This window comes from Sebastes fasciatus, chromosome 1 (assembly GCF_043250625.1).
Source record: "Sebastes fasciatus isolate fSebFas1 chromosome 1, fSebFas1.pri, whole genome shotgun sequence".
In the NCBI taxonomy this organism is placed as follows: Eukaryota; Metazoa; Chordata; class Actinopteri; order Perciformes; family Sebastidae; genus Sebastes; species Sebastes fasciatus.
The window spans coordinates 2,894,927-2,915,135 of NC_133795.1; the positions used below are offsets into that span (position 1 = coordinate 2,894,927).

The 20,209-nt window shown below is 40.5% G+C and overlaps 1 protein-coding gene and 1 long non-coding RNA gene across 5 annotated transcripts in view; both read left to right on the plus strand.

The window, feature by feature from the left end:
* The window catches only part of wnt4 (wingless-type MMTV integration site family, member 4), an 86,411-nt gene extending 74,435 nt beyond the window's left edge, over positions 1–11,976 (plus strand). For 3 of the 4 annotated variants that reach the window (XM_074638171.1, XM_074637997.1, XM_074637908.1), the window contains 6 exons: positions 5,818–5,899; positions 6,434–6,587; positions 6,931–7,062; positions 8,262–8,404; positions 9,048–10,445; positions 10,663–11,976. In XM_074638171.1, coding sequence (XP_074494272.1) covers positions 6,464–6,587; positions 6,931–7,062; positions 8,262–8,404; positions 9,048–9,518 — 870 coding nt within the window. In that variant the 5' untranslated portion in view covers positions 5,818–5,899; positions 6,434–6,463 and the 3' untranslated portion in view covers positions 9,519–10,445; positions 10,663–11,976. Of the gene's footprint in view, positions 1–5,425; positions 5,715–5,817; positions 5,900–6,433; positions 6,588–6,930; positions 7,063–8,261; positions 8,405–9,047; positions 10,446–10,662 lie in introns of those variants that run through there. The other variant, XM_074638084.1, reaches the window with a different exon arrangement.
* A 2,464-nt stretch (positions 11,977–14,440) lies between these two features.
* On the plus strand, positions 14,441–18,111 carry LOC141776988 (uncharacterized). Its single transcript, XR_012595826.1, has 3 exons — positions 14,441–14,666; positions 14,698–14,748; positions 17,966–18,111. It is a non-coding gene; the product is annotated as an uncharacterized LOC141776988 (long non-coding RNA).
* The last annotated feature ends 2,098 nt before the right edge of the window (positions 18,112–20,209 follow it).

The following is a 20,209-nucleotide window of genomic DNA, read 5'->3' on the forward strand; positions in this document are numbered from 1 at the left end:
TAGCCAGTATATTCAATGTTGAATGAAAATAGTGACAGAAAAGTGTAAAACTTATACATTTCAGACAGGAAAGGGATTAATTTCTTTGTTGTTTACTAGAAAATAGTGGGAAAAAAGCTGTGTACAAGTAGCTTGTTTTGTCTGACAACAGACCAAAGGTAGTCAATTTCAATTCATACAAAACAGTACAAAGAAATAAGCAGCTAATTCCTCTCATTTCAGCAGCCGAAACCAGCAGATATCTGGTATTTTGAGAAATGGGAATAGTTTGACATTTTGGGTAAAGTGCGCTTCTAGATGAGGAGATCTATAGGCTACCTCTGAAATCACTGCTTCAGGCCAAGAAATAGTCCAGCACATAACGTAACTTGTTTTAAAAATCCAACTTGTCGTATTAGAGCCCAGTCACTTTGAGACGTGTTGCTAGAAACACGTCGCCAGCAAAACCATTGTTTTCCTGCGGTACAGCGCGGCTGGCGTAGCCCACGCTCTTTTCTTGCACCGCACGCCGTGTTTTTCTACCACTTTTTAGACACGCATAAAAGTTCAAATATTCTCAACTTTTCAGCGCCGGGCGCGGAGTCGCACTGCTCGTCAATGTCGCACTTGACCCAGGCGGCAAATCAAATCAAGCAAGAGGCGGACTTCACTACTTTACCACTTCCTTCCTCTTGTTTTTATGCCGGTAGATGAGGCTAGCTAGCTGTTGGACTGTGAGAGGGAAGAGTGAATTCATTTCTCATGAGGCGGCTGCGTCCGTAGCGACGCATCTCTGTCTGATTGGGGCATTACACTGTCAGATTACGGATTAAACAAACTAGATATACCGTGTTAATCAGTGAGCTTCAGAGGTGCTCGTAGGTGAAGTTTGTCACCTTTGGACAGAGCGAGAGTGATATCAATCTTCTCTTCTCTCTGCAGGAAAGCAATACTGTGTTTTCTAGGGCTGTCAATCCATTATAATACTTAATCGCGATTAATCACACATTTTTTTATCTGTTCAAAATGTACCTTGAAGGGAGATTTATCAAGTATTTAATACTCTTATCAACATGGGAGTGGACAAATATGCTGCTTTATGCAAATATATGTACATATTTATTATTGTAAATCAATTAACACAAAACAATGACAGATATTGATCCAGAAACCCTCACAGGTACTGCATTTAGCATAAAACAATATGCTCAGATCATAACATGGCAAACTGCAGCCCAACAGGCAACAACAGCTGTCAGTGTGTCAGTGTGCTGACTTGACTATGACTTGCCCCAAACTGCATGTGATTATCATAAAGTGGGCATGTCTGTAAAGGGGAGACTCGTGGGTACCCATAGAACCCATTTACATTCACTGATCTGGAGGTCAGAGGTCAAGGGACTCCTTTGAAAATGACCTTGCCAGTTTTAACCGATCAAAATCTAGCCCAAGTTTGGAGCGTTATTTAACCTCCTTCACTACAAGCTAGTATGACATCGTTGGTACCGATGGATTCCTCAGGTTTTATAGTTTTATATGATGACAGTATTTTGAGCCCGCTACATCCTAAAAATTGCAAGATGTGTTAATGCGTTAAAGAAATCAGTGGCCTTAAAACAAATTTGCGTTTACACATTATATTCGCGTTAACTTTGACAGTCCTAGTATTTTCCAAAATATTAAATTATTATTTTAAACATTGGAAAAGAAGTTCAGGACCTGGACCTTTCAGAGCTTTCAATCGCATCTCATGGTCTTCATTCAGAATGAAGCTCTGAAGGCTCGTAAACACCTTTAAGCTTTGTTACCTAATGGACTTAACTATTGATTGATTATCACAATTGTTGTTGATCAACTAATACATGTCAACTTGTCTTTCCTGCACTACAATGAAGTTGTTTCTTCAATATAATGCAGTAATTCATATTAATACGGCATGAAAGTGGTTCAGACGGGGGGGAGGTTTTGTGTGGTATTCTCCATTTTGATGTGAGCCTTTATTTCCTGTCTCCAGATAACAGCCTGCGTCATAAATGTCTCCTCTGTTTAGAATTATCTCTTATTTTCAGTTTCAGCCTCCCGTGAGGCCGTGGGGGGCTCCGGGTGGGAGGTATGGAGCATTCCACCTGGACTGTGGTGCGTTCGCGTGTTTGTGTTGCATTACACATCGCAGCCTTCACAACACCACTGGCTCCACCGGGCTTAGGCCTCTGGGATTTAAGCACGCAACCACCCGAGGCCAGCGAGACCGAGAGGAGAGAGGGAGAGGAGAGAGGAGAGATGATGGTGTGTGTGTGTGTGTGTGTGTCTGTTGTCCTTCTACGGGTTGACTCCTCTGTCTCCGTGTTGAGGCGTTTTGTTAACCTCGTCTCTGGGAAGCGATACACAGCAGCAGATAAAGGGAGACACACACTCGCCCAAGGCCTGTGCTGAACTTTTCCCATGCATGTACACACACACACACACATATCCAGAAAATCACCTGAATAGCAGCTTATCCAGTGTTTATTAAATGTTTCCAGGGTGAATGTCAGGCCAGCGGGATGCCATCCAGCCGTTTGTCGAGTGTGGCGGGAGTTCTGTTGTCGTCGAGGGGTTGTTTTTATCGCCGTCTGATGGTCTCCCAGCTGGATGTCTCGACCCAAACGTAGCGCCCTGCCCAAGGCTACGCTAAACAACAAAGAGGGATCAAACGGCGCACATGGCTTTGATGAAACCCCTCGCTACTGCGATGGAGCAAATCAGAGCTGAGTTGGACTCGATCCACACCAGGAGAGGAGGGGGGGGGGGCAGGTTCCTGTAGATTTGGGAAGATAAATAACTTCACAGAGGGCTCGAGGACAAACAGTCGGGGTTTAGGATTCCCTCGACAGGTTAGATTCACTCAATTCAGATATTTTAAAAATGTAATTATCAGGTGTTCTTACCGCTGTTATCTTTCCACGTTTTCATATCAGTGTCCTTTGTGGTGAAATTACTTTCAAAGACTCAGTTGAAGCCCTCTGTGACCGCAGCGTTTTATTCCTTCCAGGTTTGTTAGAGCAGTAGTGTGTAACTTTTAGGGCTGTCAGAGTTAACGCGATAATAACACGTTAACGCAAATTTGTTTTAACGCCACTAATTTCTTAAACACATTAAAACAACTTACAGACTCAGTCTTCAATCTAGAGTGAAGATCCTGGTATCATATGAAACTATAAAACCTAATGAATCCATCGGTACCAACCATGTCATAGTAGCTTGTCACGAAGGAGGTTAAATAACACTCCAAACTTACGCTAAATTTTGGCAAGGAAAAACTGGCATGGCCGTTTCCAAAGGGGTCCCTTGACCTCTGACCTCCAGATGTGTGAATGTAAATGGGTTCTATGGGTACCCACGAGTCTCCCCTTTACAGACATGCCCACTTTATGATAATCACATGCAGTTTGGGGCAAGTCATAGTCAAGACAGCACACTGACACACTGACAGCTGTTGTTGCCTGTTGGGCTGCAGTTTGCCATGTTATGATTGGAGCATATTGTTTTATGCTAAATGCAGTACCTGTGAGGGTTTCTGGATCAATATCTGTCATTGATTTGTGTTGTTAATTGATTTCCAATAATACATGTATACATACATTTACATAAAGCAAGCATATTCGCCCACTCGTTGTCGCTTTCAGTCCAAAATGGCGGAGGAGTAGCTCTGCTGCTGGGACGTTGCGATGGAACGAACAATTGACTTTCACTTCTTAGTAATATTCGTTCTTTGAGCCCTTTCACGTTGTCATCTAAACCATTGTTAATGTAGAATCATGGACTAGTGCAGCTTTAAACAAAGTGTTGGGGGTTCATGACATGAAAACATCGGACACACTGATGAAGGATGGGGGGGGGGGGGGCCCTGAGGAAACGGAGTCAACCTTATGAGAGAGTGAGGTCACCGCTGAGGGTGGATGTGAGCGGATGTGGCTGAGATGTGGTGGAGTGGCAGAGAGCGAGGTTATCACCGCGATGAGTGCTAAATACTGACACTGTCTGGAGGGGAAGAGAAGAAGACGGCCATCAAAGAGACGCAGAGAGAGAGAGAGAGATTATCTGAACTGTTGAGAGGAGGAGATGAGAGGGTGAACGGAGAGGAGGAGCTGTTTGACCTCTGGAAGGAAACTAATTATACTTCCATATAGTACTAAACATAATGCTAAACGTGTACTATTACCACCCAAGCTCAGGAGGGTTTGAAAGAGCTGATATGTGATCTACACATAATATAATCAATAATTAAGATGCCATAAAAACCCTCCGCTGGTGTACAACATTGGTACATTACATTACAGCTTTGTCAATAATCTGACAGCAGAAGTCTCTGCAGTCTGGACGTGTGCCACAGCTTGATTGAGACGGGCTAGCAGGGCTTTACAGAGGTATGTGTGGTCTTGGGAACTCATAACCCGAGACTCATAAAACAAGCTCGAGAGACCTTAAGGAAAAACATGTCTGCTTGTACAGAATGATAGCCTAAAAGTTAATATGGTTGGAATTTGCCTTTATTAAGGGACGTTTTGATATTCAAACTCCGTCCGCTGTGTGTGGAGGAGCCTGCAGTAGTAAAGTAGTTAGGTTATCACTTTTGTGTTGCTACATTTCGCACTAGATGCCAGTTTTATGGCGTTATAATGTAGGTGAGCATGTACCACAGTGTAGCCAGATGTGCTGTTGGATTTAATGCACTTTATTTTGTTATAATTTGGATGTTAATACCTTTTTTTTCTCTTTCCCGCTCCACTGTTTCACTTTTCCAGTCCTTTATTATCTATTTCATTTGTATTTTCATTCACCTCCGCTCCGCCTGTCTTGATTTAATTTGATTATTTCCGGCTTGACCTCTGATTACATGATGGACGGATCTTGAAGGGGTGGGGGAGGTGACGGCGGTCGGTACCACTGCACCTGTCGTATAGGTAGCCTATTTACAATTTTGGGGCCGTGTAACCCGTGATCAGATGGGCTGTTCCAACATTGAGTGTGCCGCGGACGGCAGGTCAATCTTTTTCCTACATTTTTAGTTGGACAGCAGATTTCTTTGACTCTAGAGTGATCTGTGTTTTTGTGCGTTGTCTGAACAAACAAACATTTCAAAACTCTGTGACTGCGTTACGTGAAACTGCACATCTTCAGGAGTTATCTCACGTCATCTGCAAAACTTTCCATTGTTTGAACAAGCTAAGATGCGTAGACTCAGCTTCATGTTTAAATGAGTAGACTCGGAGTCGTGTAGACGGTACATAATCAGGGCTGCTCCCTCTGTGGGAGACTCGCTGCCAGCTTATGAGAAAGCCTATTTCTGTAAGGTGCAGCTGGGCCTGAAGATATGAGGCTGAAGTGAGGTGGATGTGTGAGGGTCAGGGCATCCAGACTGATGCCATTTTCTCACACATCCTAGATTGTGTGTGTGTGTGTGTGTGTGTAGTATATCTCCCCGACCTGTCTGGCCTGGAGGTGGTGTGTATGATAAGCCACTTTCCCTCCTCTCAGTGTCCTCACAACCAGACATTTATCCAAAACATTCCCACAACGTCATGGGAACCGACCCTCTGTACACAAGCTCTGCTTCATCCGAACGGCGTCGTTCAAATTACAAGTCATCGCCGGTTTAAAGGGGAACATCATCTGTGACAATAACTGTTTGGTGGAGATAATATGTCGCCTCCATCTTGCTTGTGACTCACCTTTAACTTGAGACAAATGATTCGGTACTTCCAGCTTCTTCTCCTGAATGCTCCTTTGCGACCTCCATGTTGTTTCAGGCCACCTACGTCACACTAAAGACGTCCTGTTGTTGTTTCTTTCCGTCAGATACCTCGCCAAGCTGTCGTCAGTGGGAAGCATCAGGGATGAGGAGACGTGCGAGAGGTTACGAGGCCTCATCCAGAGACAGGTACATACCTCTACCTATATGCACATCATTTACTATAAAGTGTGTTGAGCAGCGTCTTCTTGTAGCGGGGAATATCACAACGTTTGGCATGCCGCATTTTGCAGCAAAAATGATGAGCATTTGTTGTGAGTTTGCCATTTTCTCTAGCATGATCTCATTTATTTACAGGGTACCACAACTGATTTGATAATGACATATCAATATTAGGGCTGTCAAAGTTAACGCGATAACAACGTGTTAACGCAACTTAATTTTAATGCCACTAATTTCTTTAACGCATTAACGTAACTTAACAACCTTAAAATTTCCAAGTTACGTTTATGCATTGAAGAAATTAATGGCGTTAAAACAAACTTGCATTAACGCTTTATTATTGCGTTACAAAGTGAAAACATAGTTATGAATATTATATTCCATTTCTGCTAACAGATCCTCCTAAATGTTTCACACTGGTCCTTTTAAATGAGAAGTATTTAGTTAATATGTGTACATTGTGTTTGTGGCTGACGTAGCTCCTGTGTGTCTCTGCTCCAGGTCCAGATCTGTAAGCGCAGTGTGGAGGTGATGGATGCGGTGCGTCGTGGAGCCCAGCTGGCTATAGACGAGTGTCAGTTTCAGTTTCGCAACCGTCGATGGAACTGCTCCACTCTGGAGACCATGCCCGTGTTCGGCAAAGTGGTTACCCAGGGTGAGATGATGCACCGCAGCGGTTCCTCCCTGCAACCATCTTAGTTTATAAAACTAGTTTATCAGTCAACTTTTCTACCTGCATGCGTTTACAGAATCAGAACCTAAATATATTTGACATCACAACGCTGATGCGATGTGGAATATTCCATTTTTTTTTTTACTGGTTTCCATTTGTATTGGCTTAACAAGCTCCTTCACTTAGACTTCAACACACATTTATCTGTAGAAGGTTTTTCTTGTCATTTAAAATGAGCTCTTTTCAGTTCCATAATGAAACAATATGACTGTATGTGTGTGTGTCTGTGTTTGTATATGTGTGTGTGTGTGTGTGTGTGTGTTAGGCACCCGTGAGGCAGCCTTTGTGTATGCCATCTCAGCAGCCAGTGTGGCGTTTGCGGTCACGAGGGCCTGCAGCAGCGGAGAGCTGGAAAAATGTGGCTGCGACCACAATGTACATGGAGTCAGTCCAGAGGGTAGGTCTCTCTTTCACTTTCACACAAACACACAAACACACACACACGTGCAAAGGAAACAGAAGGACCAACTGATTCAATACATTTTAATGTCTTGATATTTAAAGACAAAATAATATGACATTTTAAAATAATTATTTTATTATGAAAAGGCCAGACAGATATTATTGGTAGCATTTTAAGTACGCCATCTTATCTCCATGTGTGTATACATCAGACCGGTGCATACGGGTACTTTGCAAAAAGTTGACTTCAATGCAATTTGAAGTATTTTTGTTTTATACACACGTCTAATAACTATTTTGCAACCTTGCCTTAAAACTGAATGCTCATAATACCTTAATAAATGAAGGTTGATCGCCGCCATGTCCCTTCAGTCTTCCCCCCTCCAACACAGAGGCCGGACATTGACGGAAAAGCCTTTATTCTTTGATTTTTTTTAAGAAAAAATTCAGAAAATTTTTTTCTTTATATTTTCAAACTTTTTTTTTTCAGGCATTTTTCAGTCTTTTTTCCAGACGTTTTTCAGACTTTGTTTTGGGACATTTTTTCAGACTTCTTTTTTCAAACTTTTTTTTCAGATATTTTTTTCCATTATTTTTCAAACTTTTTTTTTAGATATTTTTTTCCGACATTTCTTTGCACTTGCTGTAAAAAAAAATGTAATAAATAATGCCTGACAATGATTGATATATTTGACTTCAGGACATCTCTGACTACATACATGCTGAAAATCAAACATTTTTACCGTATTAATTTAGATTTTTTCCAAAGTAAAAGTCCCTAGATGTGTACGATTCAACTTTTTCCCATGGTCTAGCGTTAAAAAAAAGTTAACAAAAATCTCAATAATTCGTAATATTGAATCACAATACTTAAAAATCACAATAGTATTGTGATAGTATCGAATCGGGAGATAGATGAATCGTCCCAGCCCTTCATTTTAGATGTGTAACTTTAGCCCACTGCTAGTGTTAGCCTCCAGTCTTTCCTTTGTTTTGCCTCCAGCTAACACCGTGACGTCATCATGACGTCGGCTATAAGAGGGTCTATAGACACATCTTTTACAATATCAATATCACGCATTACTACAGTGAACCATCGATACAGAATTAATGAAAAGTGGCTGCAAAATAGTGTCTTGTTTAAAGTGCCACACAGATAACCACTTCCTGTCTCCATCTTCATATGTTTTCTAGGGTTCCAGTGGTCGGGCTGCAGTGATAACATTGCATATGGAGTGGCCTTTTCCCAGTCCTTTGTGGATGTGAGGGAGAGGAGTAAAGGCCAGTCCTCCAGCCGGGCTCTCATGAACCTGCACAACAACGAGGCCGGCAGGAAGGTGACTCGCTGCCCTCGACATGAAATATGTGAATTAACCCTTTTGTAGAACACGGAGCAGCCAAAGAGTCACGGTGGCTATTTGTTTTCTGAACTAATTCTGTAGTTCCCAAGCAGTATTTATTTGAGAGTCCAAGTCACGTCTCAAGTCATCCAACATAAGTCCAGGTCAAGTCTTAATCTTTCTAGATACGTCCAAGCAAAGTTTCAAGTCAAACAAGACAAGAGAAAGTCAATTTCCAAGTAATTTGAGACAAGTCCAAGGCAAGTCTCAAATCATTCAAATAAGTCCAAGTCAAGTCTCAAGACACCCAAGATAAGTCCAGGTCTAGTTTTAAATCTTTCGTGATAATTGCAAATCAAGTTTCAAGTCAGTTAAATTTCAATCAAAATACAGAATGTGAAGTGTCACAGCAGTCAAGTCAAAATCCCAATCCTTCATTTTTGTGACTCAAGTCTGACTTGAGTCCAAGTCTCGAGTCTGCAGGTCTGGTAGCAGCAGTAGAAACTGTTGTTGTAGTTGTTGCTGTAAGCAGGCAGCATTGAGAGATGGATGCTGCAGCTGCTCTTCTTTATGGATATCATGCATTATCATCACATTATTTTTCTTCTGCTAACTAAAAGGTTCTTTGTCATCTCTGCAGGCCATCCTGTCCCACATGCGCGTGGAGTGCAAATGTCACGGCGTGTCCGGCTCCTGCGAGGTGAAGACCTGCTGGAAAGCCATGCCGCCCTTCCGCAAAGTGGGCAACGTCATCAAGGAGAAGTTTGACGGCGCCACTGAGGTGGAGCAGCGCAAGGTGGGCACCACCAAAGTCCTGGTGCCTCGAAACTCCCAGTTCAAACCTCACACGGACGAAGATCTGGTCTACCTGGAGCCCAGTCCGGATTTCTGCGACTTTGACCCGCGCACGCCGGGCATGCTGGGCACGGTGGGCCGCCAGTGCAACCGAACCTCAAAGGCCATCGACGGCTGCGAGCTGATGTGCTGCGGCCGCGGCTTCCAGACGCAGGAGGTGGAGGTGGTGGACAGGTGCAGCTGCAAGTTCCACTGGTGCTGTTACGTCAAATGCAAACAGTGCCGCAAAATGGTGGAGATGCACACTTGCCGGTGATGGGAGTGGGGGGCACAGAGGGCACTGCTGATGAACAAAACAAACGCCCCATACTCCTGCTCAAGTACCAAGACCAGAGGGAGCGAAGAGGACTTGTGAACCTCCCTCTTCTCCTGCTTGAAACCACCCCACCCTCCTACTACTGGTCAACGGAAACAGACTGAGTGGCTCAGAGGTCAAATGTCATCCTATTCATTTTATGCCACCTTAATGGATATCAGTAGATTATGCATGGGATTTCCTACAAAGCTACAGAGGCAGTTTGTTTCTTCTCAAGTAGAGAGCATCTTTCACTTTCTGTCTCCCTCCCTCACTCTCATATTTGCTTTGTCATTGATGCTTCTTATTTTTGTAATGTTTAACTTATTTGTTGAGACTGAGGAGATTGACGGGAGGGGGTGGACCTAGAAGGAGGGGACAGACGAATGGAGATAATAAGGGACAAACTGGACCCATGGGTGGGGTTAAGGGGTTTGGGGTGGGGTAAAGAGGAGGGTCGTTTGCCCTCCGTCCTTGCTGCTGCTGCTGCTGCTGCTTCGGGGACTCACTTTGGAGTGCTGGATGTCAAAAAGGGAGAGTCTGTCAGAGGACGGACAGGAGGAGCGTGTCACAGACGGACTTCCTGTGATTTGCTTCCTGAGTGTACATGGCTGCGCTGATCTGCGCTGAGGTTCAGTTGCTGTTGAGTCATTTATTTTGCCCCTGCAATGCCCTGATGCTGCTCCACTCACACACACACTCACACTCACTGTCTTTCTGTCAGAGGGAGGATGATGACGGAGAGGTGAAAGCCACTGCTTCCTGTCTTTTCTGCAGACCCGTAGCACTGGCAGGTGATGGGCAACACAAAACACACACACATACCCAGCAAACATTGGACACCTGTATTCATCCACAGCTGCTATACGTGCAACCAGAAACCTGAAGGTCCTGACACACCAAGCCAACAGGACCGTTTGGGGCCATCGGTGAGCGTCCGTCAGCTCTAGTCTGACCGTGTCGGAGGTTTTTCCGCCGATTCAGCATGTTGAATCGGCGGCGGCGCCCTTCAGTGAGATAAATCACTCTGATTGGCTGTTCAGCGAAAGCGAATCAGTGCACGAGAAGTGAAGAAAGAAAGCAAACGAGTAAAGTCACACAGAAGGCTCTTCTCCTTTTTCATCTTCATCTCATCTGATCATTCCAACACGCGGATATCTTCACAGCGACATGAACATCTGGAGTGAAGCTAAGTGCTGAGTGAGAGTGGTGGGCAGACGCCGCTGTTACGACCCAGCTCACTAGGGTAAAGGGAAGCGACATAAAACCAGATTTTCTTGGTAAAGTAAAGTTATTTTATTCACCAGGAGTTAGATTTTTGTCAACAACAAAAGGAGGCAAGGTAGACCAAATGAAAAGGGGCTCGTGGGTGCTGTTAAAAATCAAAGAAATAAATAGAACAAAAAGAGGACTCTTAAAATACGAGCTACGCGTCTAACTTACTAGAAAGAAAACTTCAATAATTAACTTATTAGAACCAAAAAAATCTACTAGTCGAGTACCTCAATTCACAGAGTTAACCACCGCAATTATCATGATTATCATGATTATCATGATAACGAGAGATACTTTGCGGTGTGTTTGAGTGCAACTTGTCGGCCTAAACCAAGGCGACTTGAGGCGACGCAGCGGGTGGCCTTCGTCGCCGCTACTTCTTTGATGTCGGCTTGGTGTGTCCCCAGCTTTATATCATCATCAAATGATACCATTTCAGAACATCATATTTTGTATTCTCATTTGGATTGATGTTGCCTCCTCCTGCACGTCGCCAGTCTGCTCGTCAGCTTAATGCAAACACGAGTAAACACACAGAGACACGCCGCATGCACACCAGCAAACAATGTAAACACACACAAAGGGGTCTGCCAGAGGGTTGCCGAGCATGTTCACCATGCATGATGACTGAAGCACTTTCTCTCCAAGCGCACATAGAGCCCTCGCCCCACAGCGACCAACATCTGACCACAGTTGTCCCTGTTCCTCTCACACTCACACACACACACACAGTTTCCCATGCCACTGTCAGGACTCTATTGTTGTCTTGTACCACCACCACCATAAAGCCAAGCTTTCCTATAATAACGTGCTATCATTATAGAGACATACTGTAGATCTGTAAAGACTTATACACTGAAGAAGACTATACTGCCTATGAATGTATGTTAATACGGAATATATGCTGTGTCAAAAATTACTGTTGTCGCTTCTTTCAAAAAAAAATACTACGTGTTGTGTGTGTGTGTGTGTGTGTGTGTGCGTGTGTGTGTGTGTGTGTGAGAAAAAGAGAGAAAGAAAGTCACCAAAACAATGTTGCCCAGAAGGAAAGAAAGAACATGAGAGATGGAAAGTGAGAGAGAGCAGATCCTCTGTCACCACACACACACACACACACACACACACACACACACACACACACACACACACGCAGCCCTGCTGACAGACATACACATATTTCAATAAAATCGTCCATTTCCCGTGTCTTTCAGCTGCGTTATTATGTGGCCACAGCGTGCACCGTGTGTGTGTGTGTGTGTGTGTGTGTGTGTGTGAGGCTACATTACACCCCGAGGTCCTTCCCTGCACCCCTGACACCTATAAACACAATTCAAATATGCCATATATCACTGCATGCAGAGAATCAATCAGAGATAAATGGATGTGTTTCCTGCGGCACTGGGAACCTGGTCGTCGTCTGGGTTTTTTTTTTTTTTTTGGGAAGAACCAGACCAGCCGCTCAGGTTTCAGCGACTGCCTGCCTGATTGGGTTCGGGCTGAAGAGGGAACAGAGGCAGGAACACCGGGCTAGAACAGGGATTACAGCGAAATGCAGACCACATGGCACAAGCTTTTTCCCTCCTTCTGTCTCTATCAATATCATACTACCCCCCCACACCCCACCTCCTCTGCCTCGCTCTTTCTCCTGCAATATCTTTGACTTGCGCCGGTTCCAGTCCGCTCCCCCTCTGCGGAAAGTGTAACCCTAACCACTCTGGGTCTGCGACGGCGGGGATCTGTCCTTCATTAAGCCACCATGATGGCCTAGATGAGGTGGGTGGTGGTGGCCACACTGATTGGGAATGTCTGTGGGCTCATGTGTGTGTGCGCTCAGTCTGTCAGACAGCCAGATGTGCAGTCAGTCAGAGAACTCTAATGCCTTTTGTGGTTTGCTGCGGTTGTGGCAGAGACAAGAGGCTGACAGTAGGGTTTTACCACTTAGCGTATGTGTGTGTGTGTCGAAATTAAGATGCAACAAATACAGGTTTATGAAGGCTGGTACAAATAACTGGAATGAAACTACTCAGAGTTGATATTTTGTGCTAATATAGCATCAATATGGATAATTTTCAGGCCAAAAGAATACCACCAGTAATAATAATGACACTCCATGATGAAGGCACACACCTTTAACCCTCTGAGAACCACAATGGACATGTTTTCGCATTTTTTTAGGGGGTCCAGGGGGTCTTTAGGAGGAGATAGCAGGTCAACAGTAGATGTCACATAGAAGTGGTGTACATCATCTGGAAGCTGGGAACCTGAAGATTAATTTGAGATGCTGCTCAGCACTGTGTGTCAAGTTGTTCTAGTCATCAATCAGACAAGACATGAATTAATTAATTAATTAAAATAAATAGTGAAAGTGTATAAGGGTTTAGAACATTATGATAGAAGTATATGATGGTCATCCCCATGCTCTATTATGTCTCATAAGTTGTTGCAGTATTTTTTGGCTTGATATCATTTGTTACACAGATTTGGTGCTAAATTTAAAAAAAATTTTACCACTTGAGAATTGATCAAAATGATCAATAATCCTTCCAAAATGCCACATTAAGACACCAAGACCTTGAGGAACACCACTTGTATGGCTTATAGTTCTTGTAGAAGTTGATTACGTTGCATTGGGGACATGGTCAAATCGAGCACATGTACCAAAAAAAAAAAAAAAGTATTAAAAAGTATTTTAAAGTGAATTGTTCGTTGTTTATGTTATAAAGAAGTAATCTATAATTTAAGACATTTGTCATAAATATTTGACACATTTCAAAGAAAATATGAGGAAGTAATTCATGGGGACAGAAATGTTGCTGCATATTTTTTTGCCCTCACACTTTAGTGGTATTTTTCCTTTAATTGATAACGGACACGGATAAGATGCTTTATACGTTTTGTGAATCTAAAACAATTAATCTCATCCGGAACGCCACACTAACATGCTATTTAGTACACTAAAAAAAGTATATGGATTTTTTTAGTGTGTCCGAAACCTTATGAAACCAAGAGTAAGCGTTTTGCATACTATTTCCAGTGAAATATTACAGTAAACACAACACTGCGACGGCATAAATACCCACAATGCAATGCGGTAGTGATGACAACGTTCATAATAGGTTGACAGACAGCTCTGTAACGACAATAACGCTTCAATTTAACTGTAAGTATAAGATTTCACTTTGCTAGGTGTATATATTAAATTAATTCAGACTTTGATTTGACTAGCCGTCGTTTGAGGTTGGTACAGGTCACCATGGTTACACGTCTCCGACGTCAAGGAGGCTCTCAGGAAGTGACGACATAAATTACTGCTCAGTACATCTGAAAATATACAAACTACTGTTTATTTACACAAATGTATTTTGAACAATAGTACACATATTGAGTATGTAGTGCATAGTATGCGATTTCTGACTTTTTTCTGACTTTTTCAACATGACTTTTTTTCAAAAAAAATTTCGACATACTATAATATGACTTTTTATCATGGAATTTTTCGACGAACTAACTATTTTTTCATAAAATGTTATGACATACTATACTATGATTTTCTTATGACTTTTTTTCAACAAATTATGCTATGACTTTTTTCATACATTTTTGTTGACATACTATACAAACTACTGTTTATTCACAAAAAGCTATGTTGAACAATAGTACTCATATTGTTGGGTATGTAGTGCATAGTATGTGATTATTTTGAAAACAGGAAGTAGACACACGCTTCCGCTGACGTTGCCAGGTGGGCCGTCAGCTGATGAGACCACGTGTCTGCTGGCTTCACCTGAGTCTGTCTACCAACATGCTGCATGAAGACGTCTGAGAGAGGAGGATGTGTAGAAGAAGAGAGGAGGATGTGTAGAAGAAGAGAGGAGGAAAACAACAGAAAGAACCCGAGGTTCTGGTGAACTGTGAGGTCAGTCAGAAGATGAAGACACACAAACACAACTCACAGCAAACTGATGTTAATAAGTTATGCTGATGTTCTTACTGTGATTGTGAGTTAATCACCTGTGGATGAGCAATTAGCATCAAGTGTCACTAACGTCAGGAGGAAAGAAAAAGATGGTGACAGGAGCTGAAAATAAACACTATTGTCACTATTAGTGTAAGATTGTAGAGTTTAAAGTGGCAATCGCCATGATTTTCATTTAGATAAATTCAAGATTCAAGATTCAAGCCCTTTATTGTCATTGTGTAGTACAACGAAATTAGATTGTGTAAAATCCCATAGGTGCTAAAAAAGATAATACAATAAAAAAAGCAATATAAATATAAAAAAACATAAAAGATAATACAATTTAAAATATAAAAATGCAATATGTATATTGATGAGATGACAGTGTTGCCAGATTATTGCACAAAGTGTCCATCAGATAATTATATAATTATCGCACAGAGTGATCTGTTAAAGTGGAAATGAAACAACCTTAAGCTGGTTTACTAAATGGATTTTCACTCTTAATGAACAATTATATAATAAACATGACAAATGTCAGCATTTAGGAGAAAAGAAGAAGATCTGTTTCATCTTTTCATTTTTTTTTTTTATGGCAAAAACATTTATGCCGAAAACATTTACTGTATTACAACATTTATTCAACATACTATACTGACTTTTTTTGACATACTATGACTTTTTTATGCTTTCTTTTTCAACATAATATACTACTTTTTCGACTAACTATACTGTGACTTTTTTTTCGTCTTACAATACTATGACTTTTTTCAACATACTTCACTATGACTTTTTTATGACTTTTTTTTTGACATTCTATACTATGTCTATTTATTATGAAATTTTTCGACATACTATATGACTTTTTTTCATAATATTGTTCGACATATCGTACTATTTATTATGAAATGTTTTGACATACTTTGACTTTTTTTCATACAAATTTTCGACATACTGTACTATGACATTTTATCATGAATTTTTTTTTGACATACTATACTACGACTTTTTTTAATGACATTTTCGACATACTATAACTTTCTTTCATAAAAAGTTTCAACATACTATACTATGTCTTTTTTGCGACATACTATACTATGACTTTTATTGACATGCTACACTACGACTTTTTCAAAAAATATTTCGACATACTATACTATTAAATTTTTTTCATAAACTTTTTTCGACATGCTATACTATGACTTTTTTATGACAATTCCAACATGCTATACTATGACTTTTTTTCAACATGCTATACTATGACGTTGTTTTGACATACTATACTAGGACATTTTTTTCATAAAAATATTCAACATTCTATACCTTGACTTTTCATTATGAAAATTTTCAACATACTATATGACTTTTTTTCATAATATTGTCCGACATATTGTACTATGACTATTTATTATGAAATGTTTTGACATACTTTCACTTTTTTGTATAAAATGTTTTGACTTACTGTACTATGACATTTTTCGAGATACTATACTTTCACTTTTTTATGACATTTTCGACATACTATACTATAACGTTTTTACATAAAAATGTTTTTATCATGAAATATTTGACATACTATACTATGACATTTTTTCATAAAAAGTTTCGACATACTATACTATGACTTTTTACTATGACATTTTTCGACATACTATACTGTAACTATTTTACATAAAAAAATTGTATCATGAAATTTTGACATGCTATACTATGGCTTTTTATTTCGACATACTATACTGTAACTTTTTTACATAACATTTTTTTTATCATGACATTTTCGACATACTATGCTATGACTTTTTTGACATACTTATATGACTTTTTACTATGACATTTTTCGACATACTATACTAGGACTTTTATTCATAAATTTTTTTGTCAAAAAAAGTGGTAAGAAAAAAGTCATAGTATAGTATGTCAAAAGAAAATTGTAAAAAAGCCATAGGATAGTATGTTGAAAAAAAAACATAGTATATTGTATTGAAAAAAAGTCATAAAGCCATAAAATCTGTGACAACAATGGGAAACCAGACGAGTTTAAGAGTAGTAAATAAGAACATTTATTCACAACGTAACAATAAATTGGGAAACTAACGTGAAAGGCAGGAATCAGTCATGTAAGCGTTTGTGTATATGCAAAGATTTCTGACAAAGAAAACCAAAAAGCAGTCACGTCTGCGAGGGAATAAAGAGAGCCCTCCAGTGGGAAGGTGGTCAGGTTTTATCCAGAAATCACATCGGCTCGGGTTTGGCACATCAAGCCGAGGACCCAGATCCTGCAGCACAGGAAGGAGCCGGAACACAGGAACACCTAGTGGAGCGGAAGGGAGAAAAATATAAATAGGCCATAGTATATGGTAGGTCGAAAGATTTGGAAAAGGTCAGTGTATTATGTCGAAAAAGTAGTAAAAAACTTATACTATAGTATGTCTAAAAAAGTTCATAGTATACTTTGTCAAAAAAAGTCATATTGGAGTATGTGAAAAAAAACATAGTATAGTATGTCGAAAAAAATTTAATAGTAAAGTATGTCAAAAAAGTCATAAAAAAGTCACTGTATAGTATGTTATAAAAAAGTCGTATAGTTTGTTGAAAAAAGTCATACTAAAGTTTTTCATAAAGAAGGTCAAAAAATATTACACTTTTATTGTGCGACACACACTGGCTCCCTAAATTGGCGCTCAGTCAACAAAACTTTGAGAAATCCTGTAGTAGCAGTAGTAGTACTAGTAGTAGTACTAGTAGTAGTAGTAGTAGTAGTAGTAGTAGTAGCAGTAGTAGTAGTAGCAGTAGTAGTAGTAGTAGTACTAGTAGTAGTAGTAGTAGTAGTAGCAGTAGTAGTAGTAGCAGTAGTAGTAGTAGTAGTAGTAGTAGTAGTAGTAGTAGTAGTAGTAGTAGTAGTAGCAGTAGTAGTAGTAGTAGTACTAGTAGTAGTAGTAGTAGTAGTAGTAGCAGTAGTAGTAGTAGTAGTAGTAGTAGTAGTAGTAGTAGTAGCAGTAGTAGTAGTAGTAGTACTAGTAGTAGTAGTAGTAGCAGTAGCAGTAGTAGTAGTAGCAGTAGTAGTAGTAGTAGTAGTACTAGTAGTAGTAGTACTAGTAGTACTAGTAGTAGTAGGTAGAGATTATGTGAATGTGATGCAAAGTCTTATGTCGTCCCTCTCGTCTTTCCTCCTCAGATGAGTTTCCAGACCAAAACTGAGGACTACAGAGTTTCTTCACTCACTCCATCCCCGTCTTTGTCTTCTACTTATGAATGTACTCAGAGGGGTCATAAGGGGTTATTCAGGGTCTGCTGCATTTTCAATAAAAGAAATGATTTAAATTTGTGGTTTTCTGTTTCATAACCCCGTCCTGCTATCTCTTCCAAACAACAACGTCAACAGCAGGATTTCTCAAGGTTTTCTTGACTGAGTGCCAATTTAGGGAGCCAGCATATGATTGAGTCTCACACAAGGAAAGTGTGCTATTTTATGACTTTTTATGAATTACTATAGAATGACATTTTTCAACAAACTTTACTATGCCATAATGATTTTTTTTTACATACTGTACTCTGCCTTTTTATGCCTTTTAAATGACATACTATACTATGGCTGTTTTATTACTTTTTTGACATACTATACTATGACTTTCCTACATACTATACTGTGACTTTTTATAACATTTTCGCCATACTAAATACTACGACTTTTAACATAATATGCAATTCCTTTTATTTTATTTTTTTACATACTATACTATGACCTATGATTTTCTTACATACTAAAATGTGACTTTTTTTTCAACATACTATACTATTCCGTTCTATTACTTCAACATACTATACAATTTATTTTTTACGACATACTGTGCATTTTATTACATTTTATGACGTACAATATGTATTTTTTTATGGCATACTACACTGATTTTTTTACACAAAAAAATGATAATATACTATATTATTTAGTTTCTATGGCATACTATACCTATTAAAACAATAATCAAAGTACCAAGACATGTTTTGATTCACTGGTGTGTCCTTACTCTGAGTTCGTCCAGCATCCTCTGCTCGTCTTAGATCTCGTCTCGGAGGCGGCTGAGCTGCTTCTGATGAGCCTCCCTGTTGTTCTCCAGCGTTTTCTGCAGGACGGAGACACAAAAAAAACACATTACAGACACACAATCATTCAATCTCATCCAGTCTGCCGCTCCTCGTCCAACACCTCGTGTCTTTTCTCTGAGAATCAACAAAGAAGAAGACAAATGAGCTCCTTAAACGGGCTGTAACGTCAGCTTCAGGTATTCTGAAGGTCTGAACATCAGAGACGATGATATTCTCGGGAGGTGTAAATCATGATGTCTGAATACCACATCTTATAATTTCATGAATTTTAATAACAGAGCTAAGGAGGCCCCTGAATATTCAACACAACGCAGCTCGTAATGAGAACATATATCCTACCTCAGAGCTTCAGCACAGAGCAGATGTTGTCTCAGTTGGTCTGTATAACGCTCCTCTTCTTCCCAGACGTCGTACATTGAGGCTGCAGATCTACAAGTGTGTGACAAATAAAAGCACCTGTCTTAACATGCAACACAACTGACAGTTAAAGTAAAAATCATACAACAACAATACAGTTTTATATCATTTATAGTTATATAGTTGGCATTAACACTAGAAAGTGGAGAATGAGAATCACTGCTCTTGAGTAGGGTCACGTTTGAAGGTTTGACTTTTAGTTATCTACGGTATTAAAAATGTCAGTGAGACTTTCAATGAGGTTTCTCACTTCAACTCTGCATAGAAACCATGTTAGCGTGACTATAAACCTTCATGTTGAAGGCCCGGCCCTAATGCAACACGATGTTGGGAGTTTGTGAAGTGGTCTGTCCTGTAAACGTGCACAGTTGTGACTTTTGGACAGGCTTCCCCTGGGCAAAGAAATTCTGCAAAAGTTGAACAAGAAGCCCGGGTTCTTCTCTGATAAATCCGTCCTGGAGGTATGAGAGGTAATGAGATAACGACGGTGTGATTTCACCCTTTCACATAAATCTTCCAGCTAATTCTTCTCCCTGTCAGGCAGCTGATAGTTCACATTACACCTCAGGTACCTCTGCATACCTGAGGTTAAAGGTTTTCTGTCTCTGTCGGTCTGTTGTGAGTGTGAAGGGTTAACAGTGCAGGTTGGCTGGATATTAATGCCACTCGCTCAGAGAACCCAGGAGAAGGCTGGCTTTAGCCCAGGGCCCGGCCCTCCCAGGCCTCTCTCAAACTCCCAGATCTCTTCAGCATACTTTTCATATTAAAAGAAAACAAGTTACACAAATGAGACAGATGGTTCTTGTTTGTGATGACAGTTGCAATTCTTTCTCCTCCAGCCCTCCTCCCCTCCTCTTCCCTCTCGGCTTTCCTCTGGTGTCTCCGCCGTGGCTTTGCC